This window comes from Mauremys mutica, chromosome 8 (assembly GCF_020497125.1).
Source record: "Mauremys mutica isolate MM-2020 ecotype Southern chromosome 8, ASM2049712v1, whole genome shotgun sequence".
NCBI lineage: Eukaryota > Metazoa > Chordata > Testudines > Geoemydidae > Mauremys > Mauremys mutica.
Genome location: NC_059079.1, coordinates 104,925,679 through 104,942,380, shown reverse-complemented (window position 1 = coordinate 104,942,380; position 16,702 = coordinate 104,925,679). Strand labels below are relative to the sequence as shown.

At 54.0% G+C, this 16,702-nt stretch overlaps 2 protein-coding genes across 9 annotated transcripts in view; one reads left to right on the top strand and one right to left on the bottom strand.

Annotated features, from left to right (window-relative positions):
* Window positions 1–16,702, top strand: part of TNIP1 (TNFAIP3 interacting protein 1) — an 89,315-nt gene that overhangs the window by 41,338 nt on the left and 31,275 nt on the right. For 4 of the 8 annotated variants that reach the window (XM_045026444.1, XM_045026445.1, XM_045026446.1 and 1 more), the window contains exons 16-17: window positions 403–600; window positions 1,418–1,508. In XM_045026444.1, coding sequence (XP_044882379.1) covers window positions 403–600; window positions 1,418–1,508 — 289 coding nt within the window. Of the gene's footprint in view, window positions 1–402; window positions 601–1,417; window positions 1,509–2,030; window positions 5,638–16,702 lie in introns of those variants that run through there. The other 4 variants (XM_045026451.1, XM_045026448.1, XM_045026450.1 and 1 more) reach the window with 4 other exon arrangements.
* On the bottom strand, window positions 7,034–16,396 carry GPX3 (glutathione peroxidase 3). The gene is made up of 5 exons (XM_045026457.1): window positions 16,184–16,396; window positions 10,395–10,548; window positions 9,588–9,705; window positions 8,414–8,513; window positions 7,034–8,302 (listed from the first exon to the last, which is right to left on the bottom strand). The coding sequence occupies exons 1-5, from the start codon at window positions 16,268–16,270 to the stop codon at window positions 8,066–8,068; spliced, it is 696 nt and encodes a 231-aa protein (XP_044882392.1). The 5' UTR covers window positions 16,271–16,396; the 3' UTR covers window positions 7,034–8,065.

Here is a 16,702-nt window from a genome sequence, read left to right as displayed (position 1 = left end):
TGGTCTGCAGCTGTTTGGGAGGCTATGAAATCAGAACGTGTGCCAGTTACCGGCGTGCTCTCTGCCTCCTGCCCCCAGCACAGAGGGTGTGTCGGGGCATGGTTGGTGCGGGCGGGTGTCTAGCCATAGCAGCACTGAGGTTGCTGTAGGTGATGCTGGGGACTGAACCTGCCCTTGGCTGGTGCCGGGATCAGAGGACATGAAAGGATCTTACAGGCACCTTTGCCTCTGCCTAGGATCTTGTGCCAAGTGCATGTCGGCCAGAGCCAAGGACCAGGGCTCGTGGTGCACAGATGCTACCATGACAGGCACATTAGGCTGGCACAGATGGGCGGAAGGGGGGTCTCTATAAGCTGGACTGTCTCGGCTTTGTTCCTGAATCTGCCCATCTGCCTCTTGCAGGTTTCTGGAGAGAGGCTGCACCCAGAGCCGGTCCCGGGGCCTCTCAGCCCTGCCTGCCCCATGTACCAGTTCCAGTATAGCCCTCCAGTGCCCCACCCCGTCTACCGTGGCTACGAGGACTGGCAGCAAATCCGGTACCCACCTTCAGCGATGCCAGGCGACCACCCACCAGTGCAAAACTTCCACCACTTCCCTCCTGTGAGTACCATCTTGGGAAGGCATAAGGCTGGGCCAGGGTGGGGCCATCCTGCTCCTTGCACGCACCTCCCAGCCTCTCCTGCAACGCCTGGATGTGTTTCAGGCAAGGTGGTTCCTGTCATACAATCCCCAGGTAGCAGCCTGGCCACCTCCTTCCACCCGACCCCCTGCCAGCTAAGTGTAGGCAGCCGCCTGCCCGCTCGCTATGGGCCTCATTCCTTATCCCAGAGGGAATGCAGCTGTGCACGCACAATGCGTGTGCAGTCAGCGTGACTGCGTGCATGTGCCAGGGACTGCACCCACAAATGACTGATCCGGACGATTTGCACAGACTGCTGGTGGGCCGCACGTGGTGTGTGACTTACTGGCGGAGCCAGGGCCAGCCCGCAGGAGTCCACGATCCATTTGCTGGACTCCGACCACTGATGAACTAAAATCTCAGTGTCTGTATGTCTGACCTCACTGATATTTTCCTCTCCCCCATCTATCTATCTAGGTGCTTATCTGGCCCCCAGCACTAGAATATCTGAGATCCTCACATTCTTGAATGCATTTATCCCTGGGAGGGTCTATTACCCCATTGTACAGAGGGAAACTGAGGCACCAAAAGACTGTGTGACTTGCCCAGGGTCACACAGGAAGCCTAGTGGGGCAGGGAATTGAACCTGGATCTCCCAAGTCTTGGGCCAGGGCTCTAACCACTGGATTATCTTCCTACATCCCCATCTGCCTCCCACCAAGTAGTTCTGTACAGAATCTGAGACCTCCTGTTTCCTGCCTTCCCTCATGCTGCCCCGTTCTTTGCTCTTCCTTTCAGCCAGAGTACACCTGGCGCCCAGCTTGTGTTGTGTCCAGGACCCAGAACTCCCAAGCAGTGGAGGGAGTGAAACCGCTGCCCAAGGAATCCGGTAAGGAAATGCTGCTCTCGCACGCCAGGGCTTACTTTCCTTCTGCTGAGAGTGGCGCTGCGTGAGATCCCCGGACAGCTGCCGTTCGTGTTGCAGCTCGGAAGGGCACAGTACTGCAGTGCATTGAGGCAGTGGGTGTGCATGGTCAAATCCCTTCTGTCACCAGCTTGGCATTGGTTTGTCCATGTCACAGACCCGCTGCACGAGGATCCGGGGGCTGTAGTGGAACAGACCGAGGTGCTTTGGGAGAGCCCGGCATAGGGAAGCTTGCACGCTACTCCCTTGCCCTCACTGGGCCTCAGCTCTGCCACTGCTCAGCCCCAGGAGCATGGAAACACCCGTCTCAAAGCTGAGAGTAAAGTTAACTACAGGCCGGAGATGGCCCCTGACAACCCCCTGGCCCAGCACGTGGGAATAACATGGGATGCTGCTGTGATCTGTTTAAAAATGGCTCTAACTAGCGTGTCCCCCAGGAGAACGGAGCGATACTTACGCAATGTGGGTGTGCTTTCTGTCTTTCAGAACCTGCAGGGCTTGGGTTACCAAAAAGCCAAAGGCCGGTTTAGCTGTGGGCTAATGTCAGAAGAAGAGGGGGCGGGGAGTGTGCGTGCCTGAGTGTATCTAGACCCTGCCTCCTGCTAGTTATCCTGTTCACACACACTGTATATAACAGCAGATCCTTGATGGGCTGGGAGCTGCTGAAGAGAGAACGCCCCGTGCCCTGAGGAGCTGCTGAGGAGCAAGTAGCATAGGTGCTTCCTTGGAATCCCAACTGGGAACTCGGCCTACGGGGGTTGTGCAAATGGCCACGTGTGGTGATCTTGTTCCTAGCCATGTTGCTTTGGTTTTAATTTGATTCCCGGCCTTGCATTCTGCAGCAGCACCTGCTGGGAGCCTCCCATTTCCTATGTTTCACCAGAGCCTTCCGTGGAGGATTTTGCTGCAGCCTGGTTTTGTATTTTAACGTGTATTTGCTGGCTGACCCCAGAGACTTTTTCCCATCAAATAGTTTAGGTGGGAGAGCCGCCCCATACAATCCCATGACGAGCAGAGAGGCCAGCTGAACGGATGTCTGATACCCTGAATAGATGGGTGGGGGAGAGGGTTTAATTGTGTGTGGTTCTTTTCATAGTTAAAAAGAAGCCAAGCTGAAGCTAAACTGAATCCATTGGTTCACATCATTTATCTGTGAACACTCTCTAGGACTAAAGGGAGCGCTCTGGCTTGGATGGCTTTTAAAGTGTCCCGAGTCCAGGAGTCAAATGTAAATGTCTCTCGCCTCTCCATTGAAACTCAGGCGTGTAGTGCTTGCCCCATGTAGATACTGCCCAGCCCTGTGTACATACATATACATACACACTCACTGTCCATAGAAGATGTGGCATCCCTCATTCTCTGACTAGATTGACCTCACAGTCCAGTCTGAGTGATCAGGGAGCCGCTGGCCTATGGTGTGCAATAACCCTGCCTTTATTGCTCCCAGGGAGCAGGCTGTGCTTCTCCCATGTCCCCAAAGCAGAGCTAACGAGCCGCCTTTCGGTAACGAGTTAAGATTTTAGGGCCCGATTCAGCAAGGTACTTTAAGCACGTGTCTAACATCAGGCGTGCTTTGACGTCGGTGGGACCTCTCCCCTGCTCAAAGGCAAGTGTGTGCTTTACCTTGCTGAAGTGGGGACCCGAGGGAGAGGAGGAAAACCTGATGGAAGCGGCAAACAATAGACACAAGTTCCTTTGTGGGCCCAGGCAGACCTGTTCTACTCCATCCTGTTCTATCCCCCTGCGGTGCGCCCCTGGGCTTGGCCTGCTCTGCAGACTCCCCGGGGTAGCTGTTGCGAAGTGCCGGGGTGTGCTGAGCAGGCGGCTCTGAGTACTTGCTGTTCAGTACTGGCAGTGGCTTTGAAGGGGTGATGGGTCTTCCAAAGAAAAAAATGACAATGAAACAAGGTCTGAGGACAGGAAAGGAATGGCCGCGATCCGATTCCTCAGCCTCCCTGAAGAGGCTAATGTGTCTGTTCTTATGCGAGGGTATTGTGTGTGCAGTGTATTGTTGTCTGTAATTAATCTGCTGTATGTTAATTACACAAATGGTAATGTGTTCTTGGGAGGGGGCTCTTGCCCCTCCTTTCTTGTGGGTGTCACTTCCCCTGGTTCCTCCAATTCCCTGTTAGCTGTGCGGGCTAGTTCTGGGAACAGTGGGCAGATCTCTGCCGTTCTCTGTACTGTCGAACGATAACGGGAAGGGAAGGGGAGCAGAGGAGCTTTTCACCCCATCTTCTCTGCAGAGAAAACACCCAACTCATTGTCCCTCACCTTTTCCTCCCCTACTCCATCTGCTAGGGTTTCCTTTCTGGGATGTGAGTGGACTCCAGTCCCCTCCAGATGCTGACAGTCCCTGGAAAGGGACTAACCCCATCCAAAGGAGGTGCTGTGGGTCGACGTAACCCTGGACAATCGTAGGACATAAGCGGGTAAATTCAGGAAGTGAGCAGTGTGACGGAGCACCCCCAGCTCTCTAAATCACTTGCGCTTCATTAGCCCAAAGCTGGGCCGAAGGCTGGACTCCTTTTCAAAGTAGTTTGGGTTTTGTATTGTTTGTGCAGAAATGTGCCTATCCATACTGGTAGATATTTCAATATAACGCCTGTCTGTGTATACACACCCTCCCCATGATCTCGATTTAAATCTGCTACATCGGCCAGAGGGTGTGAACTTAAACCCTGGGGGAGCTTGCAGTACGGGAGGCCAGCTGATAGCTCTGTCTGTTTGCTGACTCTGCACTGCACATGTTGCAGTCCATGGGGTGCGTTCGCCCACCAGCCATTCACTGGGCTGTTGTCCGTGATCACATGGCACCTGTGTCCCCAAGAACCTGTATCTGGCATCGCTGGCATGTGACTGAGGGTTTCAGACTGTCAATCTAACAGCGCTGTATGTAGTGAGCTGGCCTCTGTTTGTCTGGTTCATATGAGTGGCCCCATGGGCTTCCCGGGCACTGTTCCCATGTGCAAAGCAAGCGGATTTGGCCATGGCGGTGTGAAGACAAGGCTACCACTGTAACCCAGGCTAATAGAAGTGGTTCCTTGGCCGCTTCTAGGGGCTAGCTCATATATAGAGACTTGAGTCTGCTTCTGCCTCTGAACCAATGGACCTGCTCTTTTGGCTTAAAATCTGCCCTGCCTGCCCCAGACCGGAGGGAGAATAACAAAACCCCAGCTCTGGAGGCTGGCTGTACTGTTCCTGTGAATACGGCCCGATAGCAAAAGGGACACCCGCCCGGCTTACAGCGAGTGAAGCCTGTAACTAGCATACGCGTGTGTAAAACGCTCCATGATTTGATCTCCCCTGACATCAGTCACTCAGCTCGGTGGGTCCCCTCGGGGCCTGCTGGCTTCCTGCGACTGCCCAGTTCTGCACCCACTGCCCCCTGTCTAGTTTTTTTTTCAGTGTGGCTCCTAAACCACCCAGCCTCTCGTTCCTTTGCTCTGGTTACTGCCTGTCCCTTCAGTTCCCTGTTCACATGGGTTAAATCCCATTCCTTACAGCTCTGTATCTAGGCCTGGATTCGTGTCAATCTTGTATGTGAAAAGCCATGCCTGCTCCAGATGAAAACTAGTGTGGAGTGACATCCCCAGAGGGGTCTGACTAGGTTCGGCACTGGGCCCCACCATGAAATGTCTAGCTCTGGCTCTGGGCTGCCTTTCTAGCCGATGGCTCTGTGTTTACTATGCACAGTGACCCGCGTTGTTATTGCAGCTGAAAAGGGGTGAGGGGGCCAGTTTTTCTTACCCCAATCCCCATGGGTTCCCCACACGGAGAAGACCATTTCCATGGATTTGGGATGTTTCACCATCCATTTTGCTCACACGTCTAAGACATGCTCATGTTTTAAACTGATACAAATCCAGCCACTCTGCCTAGGTTTTGAAATGCTCCCTGTATAGCAAATATCCTGGAAAACAAACCCCCTCCATTCCCCCAGGGGGCAAACGTCTACCCCAGAGATGCATGTACAAATCTCTGACACGGGTTGGTTGGTTTCTGTGCAGAAAAATTATGATGAATTGTAACAATAACTGTTCCTTTGCAATACTCCTTAATAAACGATCTGGAGATTTTTTTCCACCCCCAGCATTGTCCACTCTGGGCTTGCTTTGTCGCCTTGTGTTCTCAGACAGCGGCGATGCCTAGCAAAGGGTTCCCGTCTTTGAGTGAAAACAGTGTGTTAGGCTGGTGCCCTAAACTGAATTGCTGGCAGTTTGCTCTTCATCACAGTGCTTCTTAACTAGCAATTGCCAAGCGTCCCCAGCCAGAAACGATTCCCTCACCCCTTACACATGTATCATCTGCTACTGCAGGGAGCTGATTTTGGGGTGCCCATCTCCCCACTGTGTAGGGCATTTGAGGGGGATGGGGGGGTGCTTTTGCATGAGCAGATAATGGCTGGAGAGGACGGGGAGGGGGCTTCCTTTTTTGGGAGCAGAACTTTCCATGCTGCTCCGGGCCTGGCACACTTCCCTCAAGCCTGCTCCTAGCTGTACAGGTGGAGATGGACGAGCAAGACACAATGTCACCCCAGTCACCTCAGCCAGTGTCTGTCCCAGGGTGGACACAGCCCCACTCCGCCTAGGGCTGCCCCTAGGGACACCCAAGCGCTTCCGCAGCCTCGGTGCTTCTTGTGATCATCTGTCCAGCGAGTGGCTTAGATTGAAACAGGAGAGGGAGGGAGCTCTCCCTGCACCAGCCCACAAAGAGGGGCCAGGGGTTGGGGTGAGTCCGGGACTCTGACACAGACTTCCGGGGGGACCTTGAGCAAGTCACTTAGTCTCTCTGTGCCCCATCTGTGAAATGGGGATAAGAGCACCTGTACTGAGGGCAAGTCAATTGAAGACTGAGGCACTCAGGTACTCAGTGATGGGGGGCCACAGAAGCACATATGGCAGGGAAAGGGCTGCTGCGCCCCTGAGTCCAGGAGAAGAGGGGAGTTGTGCTTGAACCCTGCCCAAATGTGAGGTCAGAGCCATCTGACTGGGGCATCTCTGGAGCCAGCGTGGGGCCTGCCCCTCTCTGCTCTGCCCACTGGTGTGGGGCATGGGTGAATTCGGCCCCATGGCTGAGGAAACGGAGTCCTTTGACACTGTGGCAGGAGGGTTTGTGATCAACAGAAAGAGGCAGGTTGGAGGTCAGGTGCTGTGAGATAGAGATGCCCTCGCTCCCTGGGAGGCTGAGGGCATTAGCACCACCGAGTTCTCAGCCCAAGCCAGCTGGTCCTGTCGCTGTCACAGGTAGGGTGAGGACGCCTGGGTCCTCTGGCAGTTGCAGCATCTCAAGGGCCCTTGTCTATGGGCTCATCTGGGTAGTGGCTCATGCCTGGGATGACAGGAGCTGGTGTTGGAGCCCAGGAGAGGAGATGACTGAGCCAAGAGCTGGGGCCCAGCAGGATCAAGTGCCAGATGGACTCGCTGGCTTATGCCCTTGCCTGAAAGGAAACCCCCCAAAACGCCTTAAAAACCAAGCGTGCCCTTGCATGGTTGCACAGGTGTTTATTTTGCATTTCTACAGCTCTACACAGGCTGCGGGCGTGGGAGGAGAAGCTGGGTTCCTGGGAGAGAGAGGAGAGCGCATCCCTGCACAGGAAACTGCAGAGCAGCTTGAATGCACTGGAAGGGCCGCTCTACACCCATGCAGGCTTGGGACAGGTCCACCCTTTGGGGGCTTTCAGACCTAACCTTCATGGTGATGCATTCCCCTAGCACCCAGAGCCCATGCCCTGCTCTCACACACGCCCAAGATTACACACTAAGCCACAGCAGCTAGAGAGAACTCGCCCTCTAGGGAGCTCAGGGCTGCAGGAGGAGAGATTCCAAGGGGCACTTTCCAGGTGTGGAAGGTTTTGTGGGGAGGGATGGGACCAGGCACATTATCCAAGCACATCTGTTGCCAAGGGCTCTCCTGCCAGGTCAGAGACAAGAGCAGGAGGAGCCCAACTTATGGGGTTGGCAAAGGCAAATATACAGCGAGATCAGTTCTAAGGGAGGAGGGCTGGACTGCTAAATAAATAGTGATAAGTGGCTTTCAGCAGGAGTCTGTTCCTGAAGGAGCAGCGGAGAGGGAGGGCCGGTCTCTGTACTTGCAAAGGGTCTTTCCCCTCCCCTGAGATTTCCCCTGTCCGTGTTTCTCTAGGAAGTGGGAAGCTTGGCTAATAGTGAATCTCTCCAGAACAGAGAGGGTGGCAGTGGAGAGGGGCAGGTTAAGGATGGCAGAGGTAGGTGACTGGTGTAAATCAAATGTCATTTTAGGCAACTGTTTCCCCAAAACATGTTGCAGGACCAGTCTATAGCGAGTGGGGGTCAGGGCCGGTCTCTACAGAGTAGCACGAGCATGCATGCAAACTAGTCTGGAGAGACTGGTGCCTTTCCTAGCAGATTCCACCCGTATTGGTGTCATAGCAGAAGGGATTTTGTATCAAGGGATTCAGCTCTTTGGATGCATTGCGTGGAGATTTTTAGCTGTGGATAAAGCATTGAGTCCCACCCCATCCCACCACTGACATCTCTACATTAGTCGTCTCTGACCAGGGACTGTCTCCTCTGACCAAAGACCTGCTGCTTCATGTAATCTATGATGTCATTCTTCACCACGGCCAAGTTTGTCCTGGGGCCCCACCTCATCACGGGTCGCCCAGTTGGGCCAACCAAGAACTTCTCGAAGTTCCACTTGATGTCGTGGATCTTCAGGGGCTCCCAGAAGAGCCTTTTGGGGTCACCGAAGCTTTCCACCACGGGAGGGCAGGAGTTCTGCAAAGAGAGCGAAGGTCGAGCATCAATGAGACTGTGTGCTGGGGAAAGCTATCCTGCCCCCCAAACCTGGAGGCTTGGTCTCGGGACAGGGCGCTTGGAGGCACGCACCTTCAGGAAGGTGTAGAACTTCTGCTCCTCCTCCCCGTTCACATCCCCTTTTTGAAAAAGCTGGAAATTCGGGACAAAACCGCCCCCGGGCCGGACGTATCTGAAATCAAAGAGAGAGAAGAGTCAGGTTCCAGTTCAAATGAACATAAGAACGGCCATACTGGGTCAGACCAAAGGTCCATCCAGCCCAGTATCCTGTCTACCAACAGCGGCCAATGCCAAGTGCCCCCAAGGGAGTGAACCTAACAGGTAACGATCAAGTGATCTCTCTTCTGCCATCCATCTCCACCCTCTGACAAACAGAGGCTAGGGACACCATTCCTTACCCAGCCTGGCTAATAGCCATTAATGGACTTAACCTCCATGAATGTATCTAGTTCTCTTTTAAACCCTGTGATAGTCCTGGCCTTCACAACCTCCTCAGGCAAGGAGTTCCACAGGCCCATCTTCACCTGGCATGGAGACAGTGATGAAACTGCTGCTCCTGCCCATACACGCTGCCCGGCTGGCGGAAGCCTGGGCTAACCCATGTTCCAGACCCAGCAGGGACCTGGTGAGCAACCAGGCTTGTAAACTGTTTTCTAAATGGTTACTGGTCTATGTGCCCAGGCAGGCTGTGGGGGCTGGAACCATTTTTAAATCACTCCCGTGCACTGTTACACTGATGCTGCTGCAGTTGCTGGCGTGATGGGGCCTCAGCCTTGCTTCCCCTACGTCACCAGCAGCAGGGAGGAGCCTGGGCCCTGGGGGAGGCAGCCTGCAGGGTCAGCACGCAGTTATCAGATTGCAGCAACCGCCTCTACAGGCCGGGACCCAGACCCACCTGCTTAGCGGCTGGGGTCAAGCAGGAATTGTCCTTTTGCATTCCTGCCACACACTGACTGCGCTGGGCTTGGTTCAGCGCTGATCTACACTCCCGAACCCCCGTCAGATACCGGGCGGAGCGGCTGGCTGTAATTACCCTGGGGCTTAGCGTGGGTTCAGAGACGCAATAGGGAATCGGTGCCATTCTTGTTACTGATCTCCAGTATATCCACTTGAGGCACTGCCCGCTTCCACCCTCTTCCAGCCCAGGTGGCTGCCAGGGCATTTAGAGGAGAGAACCCAGAGCAGCCACCCTGACTTCGCCCCCGCCAGGCATCTCAGGCCCCTGCGTCACTCAGCCTCTACTCACTTGAGCGCGGGGAGGATTTCGGAGTTCTCGCCGGGTTCTTGTTTGCCAAATTGGTTGCTGGGGAAGGCCAGGATGATGAGTCCATGCGGCGCCAGCTCCTTCTGTAGTGCATTCAATTCTGCGCACAAGAAGACCCCACCAGAGGCGGGTTAGTCACCGCAGTAGATGGGAGCTGCTCACCCGGTGGCTGAGCCGCACGCGGTGTCACCAAGCAGCCGGTTGGCGTTCGAGATGGCACCCATTTGTGATGGAGACACACCTGGCTGGGAATCCGAAGCACAGGGGAGGCGGGAGAGGGCTCCAGTTCTGTGCGTCTCCCAGGACTCTGAGGCCAGGATCAGACCCCAGGGGCACAAGTCCTGGCATTCTCCTTCAGCAGTAGTGAGCTATACGCCATCGCATCAGCTTCCCCTCGGTCTTCCTAGCAGCAGCATGGGTCTCCTGGCACTTGGGTCCCGTCTGTGCTTAAATCCCTGCTTGTGCTGTCATCTCTCCCTGTCTCCGTTATAACGTTGTGGCAAAGGGGAAATCGCTGGAGCCCAGGCATGCCCTGGCCGTCCCTCCTCCGCTCCGTCTGCCCCCCAACACCCCTGATCTGACCCCTGCATCAGCAGCAGCTTTCCACTCGCTCAGTGAGGATTCCCACCCCACCCCCCTCATTGCCACGTCCTCTTTCACTTCACAACCTTCCTTTTCTCTTTGGCCTGCGCCAAGGTCCCCCGCCCCCAGTGTCCTGAGGTGCGCAGAGGTGGCTATCCCAGACTCCAGCACAATCCCCCCCTCCTTCCTCCGGGCAGGGGATCTTACCCAGGTACTGCATGGTGAGTCCTCAGTAGGTAGCCACGTTGACAAAGAGAATCATCTTCCCTCTGTACTTCCCGAAGGGGATGTACTCCTGCCCATCTATGGTGAGGGCCCCATACCTGTAGATTGTTCCCTCCACTGAGTTGTAACAGTCCACCTGGAAAACAGCCAGGCAGGGCACGTGAGAAGAGGCAGGGCTGGAGAGAGGCAAGCAACAAGGTCTGATGACCAGCGATTAACTAGCTTCTTTGGGTTTTACTCTGTTTCCCGAGGCGCTCCAGTCAGAGCCCCCAGTTCCTCTCCTGGCTTCCCCCTCACCCGCTCTGCCTGGTGGGTGCCAAGGCACACTGCTGGGATCCTCTGGCGTGGCCGGGTTTGGCTCGGCTCAGGAGAGGATGGAGACAGCTGTGAGCTTCTGATCCGCTTTTCGAGTCTGAACCCAGCCCCTCCCACCAACCACGGGGAGGTTTGGATCCAGGGATGATCTACTTCAATCCTTCCTCTTCCTTTCCTCCCGGTCCTTCTCCACCTCCTCAACCCCTGCCATCCTGCCTTCACTGCCACTCTTCCCTTCATCTTCTCCACCTCCTCGCTGGCCCCACAACCGTTATTTCATTCCTCTGCTTCCCTTCTCCTCAGCCCTGCTCCTGTCCTCAGCCTCCTTTCCCCCCTTCGTCTCGTCGTTCCCGTGCTCCCTGAGTGCCTCTCCCCTCCAGCCAGCCTCCACCCCTCTTTTCCGAGGAATCTGCAGAGGGGCAAGACCCAGTTTAGGGAGGGGAAGGGGCCCAGTGGGACGCCATCCCCTGCCCCAGAAAAGGGCTTTGCCATTCCATGCCATTTGGTGCGTTCCCCGAGAGAGCAACGTTCAGGTGACCCCCTGGGAAGTGTGTGTTCCAGGGCCCCACCTGCGCCCCTCCCCAGAGTTGGGGCAGCCCCATGGCACTCCCTGGTGTGTCGGCCAAGATGGCGGTTGTCCCATGGGAAGCTGGGTTAGCCGCATGCAGAGGGGGCGATACGTTCTACTGGCGAGAGGAAAATCTTTTCCCTGGTTCCCCTTGTTCGAACGCTGCTCTCCTCTTTCATTGCACCCCTGCTCCCTGCAAACAGGCCTGGCTTAGCGAGGCACGAAGGAGCACGCATTAACAGTCAGGCGGGGGCGCTCTCGGGAGTTAAGCCCTAAGGCGTGCCTCTCCCACGCTGGCTCTGCTAAGGGGTAGGATTCATAGGGGCTGGAATTAGGGGGGCTGCCGCATCCCCGGGCTTGACGTGGTTTCCATCATATGCAATTTGGGTCAATGGCTCTCAGCACCCCCACTATACACATTGTTCCAGCCCCCTGCTAGGATTTGTCCCTGGCAGCCTTGGCTGGGCTCCGTGGATCGCCTGGTCAGGGTTTCCCATGCAAAGACTCTTCCCAGACCAAATGGCAGCCGGCAGCCAATGCTGGGCTCTCGCACGGTCTGCTCATCCCACTGGAGTCTCAGAAATGGTGTTTGACACGCACTGGCCTCCCACCCAGCGCCTCTGACTTTCCAGGGCTGCAGCTGCTGGCATGTTTACTCCACCCAAGCAGCAGCTACAGAACCACAGGTGGGGAGGGAAAGGACCAAAAATAGCCACAGTGTGTCAACAGTGAAGAAGAAACCCAGGCGCTGACCCGCTCACGCTGGCCCCTCTGCTTCTTCTGCAGGGATGGGAGAGGAACAGCCTTAGAAAGGAGGTGGCACTGGCTGCCCCATCCTGTGCGTGTGAGGAGCCAGGGGAGATTGCTCCGTAGAAGGATTGCTGTCAGAGGGATTTACACTGGCTTGTTACTCCTCACTGCCTGGCTCCTGGCTGAATGTCTGTCACCTAGAAACAGGCTGTTACTAGGATCCCACTCAGCCGTGTGTGTCAGGCAGAGCCGCTGGCTCAGAGAGTGGGGAGCCAAACTGCCCCAAGGCTCCCTGTTCACCAGGACAGATTTAGAGAGACACAGAGAGGGGAAGGGACCTTTCTCATCAGGATGAGAAACAAAAGCGCGTCTAGCTGCTCCCCTGGCAGGGGAAGGGCCCCGGCATGAGAGATTGCCTGCTCCTGTGGCTCCAGCTCCCCAGAGGGTCTCAGGAAGGGAAACGTGCTCCTGCAGACTCTAGGATCGAAATGCCAAGCACACAGCCCAGAGCCGGATCTGGCCTATAGGCTGGGTTCCAATTCTTCTTGCGTAAGCACAAAGTGCCTAGCCCTTCAGGCTGTGAAGGAAACCTTCCCACAGTGACCTGAGTGTAACCAGTGCAGAGTGGATTCCCTGAGTCTGAAACAGCAGCTCCAGGAGGCATGAACACCCTTCACCTCAATGAGGTGTTAACTCTTAAACCTAATGATGATACTCCAATACGCCAGGTTTTTCCAGTAAGTTGGGTGTTGCAAATGTGTGTCTAGTGTATACAATCACAGCAACATTGGGTAACTACCCATGCCAATGGCCACGCCAACAAAGAGCACAGCTTCATAGATTCCAAGGTCAGAAGGGACCACAGTGATCATCTAATCTGACCTTCTCCAATGATTAATTACTCTCGCTGTTTAAAATGTACATCTTATTTCCAGTCTGAATTGGTCTAGCTTTAACTTCCATCTGCTGGGTAGTGATAGACCTTTCTCTGCTAGACTGAAGAGCCCATTATTAAATAGTTGTAGATGCTTCTAGGCTGTAATCAAGTCACCCCTTAACTTTCTCTTTGTTAAGCTAAATAGATTGAGTTCTTTGAGTCTCTCGCCGTAAGGCAGGATTTCTGACCTTTTAGTCATTCTCGTGGCACTTCTCTGAACCCTCTCCAATTTGTCACCATCCTTCTTGAATTGTGGACACTGGAACTGGACACAGGATTCCAGCAGCAGTCGCACCAAAGCCACATACAGAGTAAAACCACCTCTCTGCAATTCAAGATTCTCCTTTTTATGCCTCCGAGGATTGCGTTAGCCCCTTTGCCCAAAGCTCATGTTCAGCTGATTCAAGACCCCCAAATCTTTTTCAGAGTCCCTGCTTCCCAGGATAGAGTCCCCTATCCTGTACGTGTGGCTTACATTCTTTGTTCCTAGATGGATACATTTACATTTAGCCATATTAAAATGCTTGTGCCCTGTTCACCAAGCCATCCAAATCACTCTGAATCAGTGACCTGATTTTGCATCAACACTATTACCTTTATCAAACAAAACTGTAATCAAAATTAAAAACATCAAGTTTGTCTGATAGGGTCTGTTCTCCATAAACCCATGCTGAGTTGCATTAATTACATTACCCTCTTTTAATTCTTATTAATCGAAGCCCTTATCAGCTGCTCCGTTATCTTGTTTGGGATCTATGTCAGACTGACAGGCCTCTAATTACCCAGATAATCCCGTTTACCAGTTTTAAATATTGGCACATTGGCTTTCTTCCAGTATTCTGGAACTTTTCCAGTGTTCCAAGTCTTATTAAAAATCAGCTTTAATGGTCCAGCAAGCTTTTCAGCCAGCCCTTTTAAAACTCTTGGGTGAAAGTTATCCGGATGTGCTGACTTAAAAATGCCCAACTCTAGTAGCTGCAATTTAACATCCTTCTGAGATACTAGTGGAATAGAAAGAGTATTATCATAAAATGTGACTACATCATTTGTTTTTTCCCCAAACAGAGAACAGAAATATGTATTGAACACTTTTGCCTTTTCTGAGTAATTACTGATCATTCTACCATTTCCATCTAGTAATGGACCAATACCATTGTCAGGATTCTTTTTGTTCCTAACATACTTTAAAAACTCCTTACTTTGTCCTCAACTCTGCTGGCCATAAATTTCTCCTTGTGTCTCTTTGCTTCCCTTATCAATTTTCTACAATTCCTAGCTTCTTGATTTATATTCATTACTATTCACGTCCCCTTTCCTCCATTTGTTATACGATTTATTATTTTTTAGAGCTGCCTTTACTTCCCCTCTACATCAGAGAAGAAGTGAAGAAATAGTTATGGGTCTAAAACCTTCCAAGGTTTGAGGGTTTTGTACATATAACCCCAACGCTGAACTCCCTGGGTTCTTAAGTTGTTTGCTCAGTTGGCATTTTGTTTCACTTTCATGTTCTCAGAAGGTAAGATGCACTCAGAGCGCTGATATGTGCCAGCTTAACATCGGTGAACACGGTTTATATAACTGTAATGTGACTACTATTTGCTATGCTCCTCACAACCATTTCACTGTTGCAGCCCGTCTGTCAGATCCATCTGTTGCCTCTCACTATCATCTTAGAATGTGAGTTCTTTTCGGTGGGAGGACCACCGTTTCATTACGTCTGTACATCCCCTAGCACAGTGGGGGCCCTGATTCCTGACCGGGGTTCGACATGCTACCTTGGTCTTTGCAGAAGCCCTTACAAAAGGTATAGGGGAGACTAAGCACTGCTGCAATAATTGTATCTAATTACCTCATGCAGCCTGGCATGCATTTCCCGCCATGTCCAGCACTGGGGTGTCAGCGCACCTGTCTCTCGCACTTATCACCCTGCAACCCTTCCTTCCGACACCCTGGGCCCAGGGCATCTAGAATTATCTCCCCCTGCCAGCTCCCTCCCATCCTCTGCCAGCAGGAGGGCAAGGCAGCCTCCACGCACAGGGTTAACAGACTGGGAGCCAAACGTTTGTAGCTTTCTCCCTTTCCACCCAGCTCCTCTGATTCAGTCCAAGACGCCACCACTCCGGGCTTGTGACATCACAGTCACTTCCCAGGCGACGGATGGGTGATGCAGAGCAGCAGCAGCCTAGGAATTATGCAGCACTCAACTCTCACGTAAGCCCGGTTTTGGGAGCTGATAGCCCTGCCAGAGACAAGCATCCGGGGGGTGGGGGGAGGCGACAGCTCAGCCAGCCTTCCCCACGGAGCTCTGCCAGTGCCACTCAAGTCCCAGGCCTGCGTCCTAATCACTGGGCCCTCCTGCCTCCCTGGGCCCCTCCCACAGCTCTTCTGATGCCCCCCACTCCGGCCCTACCACCTCCCCGCTAGTCCAGTCCTGGCGTTGGCCTGCACAGAGCTTGCCAGTCCCGTTGACCGGTGTGCTGGCTTCATGACGTGGCCTGTCAGAGCTCAAGCGGAGAGCCACCCAACTTGTTCCCAGTGTAACTTGAACCGTGTTTCTAAGCAAGGATCCCTGCTCCCTTAAGCAACCGAGACAATGACACGGATTAGATGTTTTCCCTCTTCCTCTAAGAGCCCCAGGCAGCCAGGCTCCCTGGAATAATCATTCCCTGGGGCCCCAGGACTCTGCACACGCCAAAAGGAAGCTTCATCCTGATAGCTGAAATGGGGGCGCTGCCACAGCAGTAGGTGGGGTGCAGTGAGGGAGCAGGGAGAAGAAAAGGCAGCGTCTGTGTCCCCTGCACTAACACCGTGTTAGGCAGAAGGGAAAGAGGGAATCAGCTGAGAGAGGGAATGAGAAATTACCCCTTTCTCCCGCCAGCAAATCAGTGCATTCCCCTCGTTTGCCTGCTGCGAACAGGAATTGGCCCAGACCAAACCCCCATTAGAAATGGGAACTCTGCTCCTTTCTGTGGGGAGCTGTTCACCCCAAGCCCTCTGCACCCCGCCCAGATCCCAACACACCTGAACTTCGGGGCGTTGAAACCCCGATCCAATTTGTGTCCATCTCTCCTGATGAGTGTAGGGGCGAGACCCCCAGACAGGGATGAAGGATGCCCTCCCGACCCCAGCATGCTCCCAACAGCATCATGTCAAAGCACCGACCCTGCATGCACACCGTTCTCCGGTGGGATTCCCCCTTACCTTCTGCTTCTCCTGTCCCTGGTTAGGCTGAATTAACCCAGCCAAGAACAAGGGGAAAATCCAAGAGCCCCTGAGTCTGCCCCCCATGGCAGCTGTGGGGTGCCAACACCCTCTTCTTGCCCCACGGAGCACAGCAGCTGGGGGCCCGGGTCCGGCTGGGCTTCTCCGTCACTGTCCTCTTCCCCACACTGTGCCACCTTCGAGCACAGCAGCAGGGAGAAATAAAAGGCTGAGCCTGAGTCCTCCTAACCAATCACAGGGAGGCAGGGATGGCAGGGCTGCTCCCGGAGCTATTATTAACCGTGTGGGCCCTGGTGAGCTCCAGAGGTGTTTGGGGGAGGGAGAAAGGGGATTGATTGCTTTAGCTAATGGGGAATCTGGACTCAGATCAGGCGTCCCAACACCCCCGTGGCTGGAGAGTCGGGTTGCAGGGCTTTGGTTCGGCTTATAAAAAAGCTCGGGCCCCAGTGTGAAATTGTGGCTGGGATCTGAGTGCAGATTCTGCTACTCTCCAAAGCA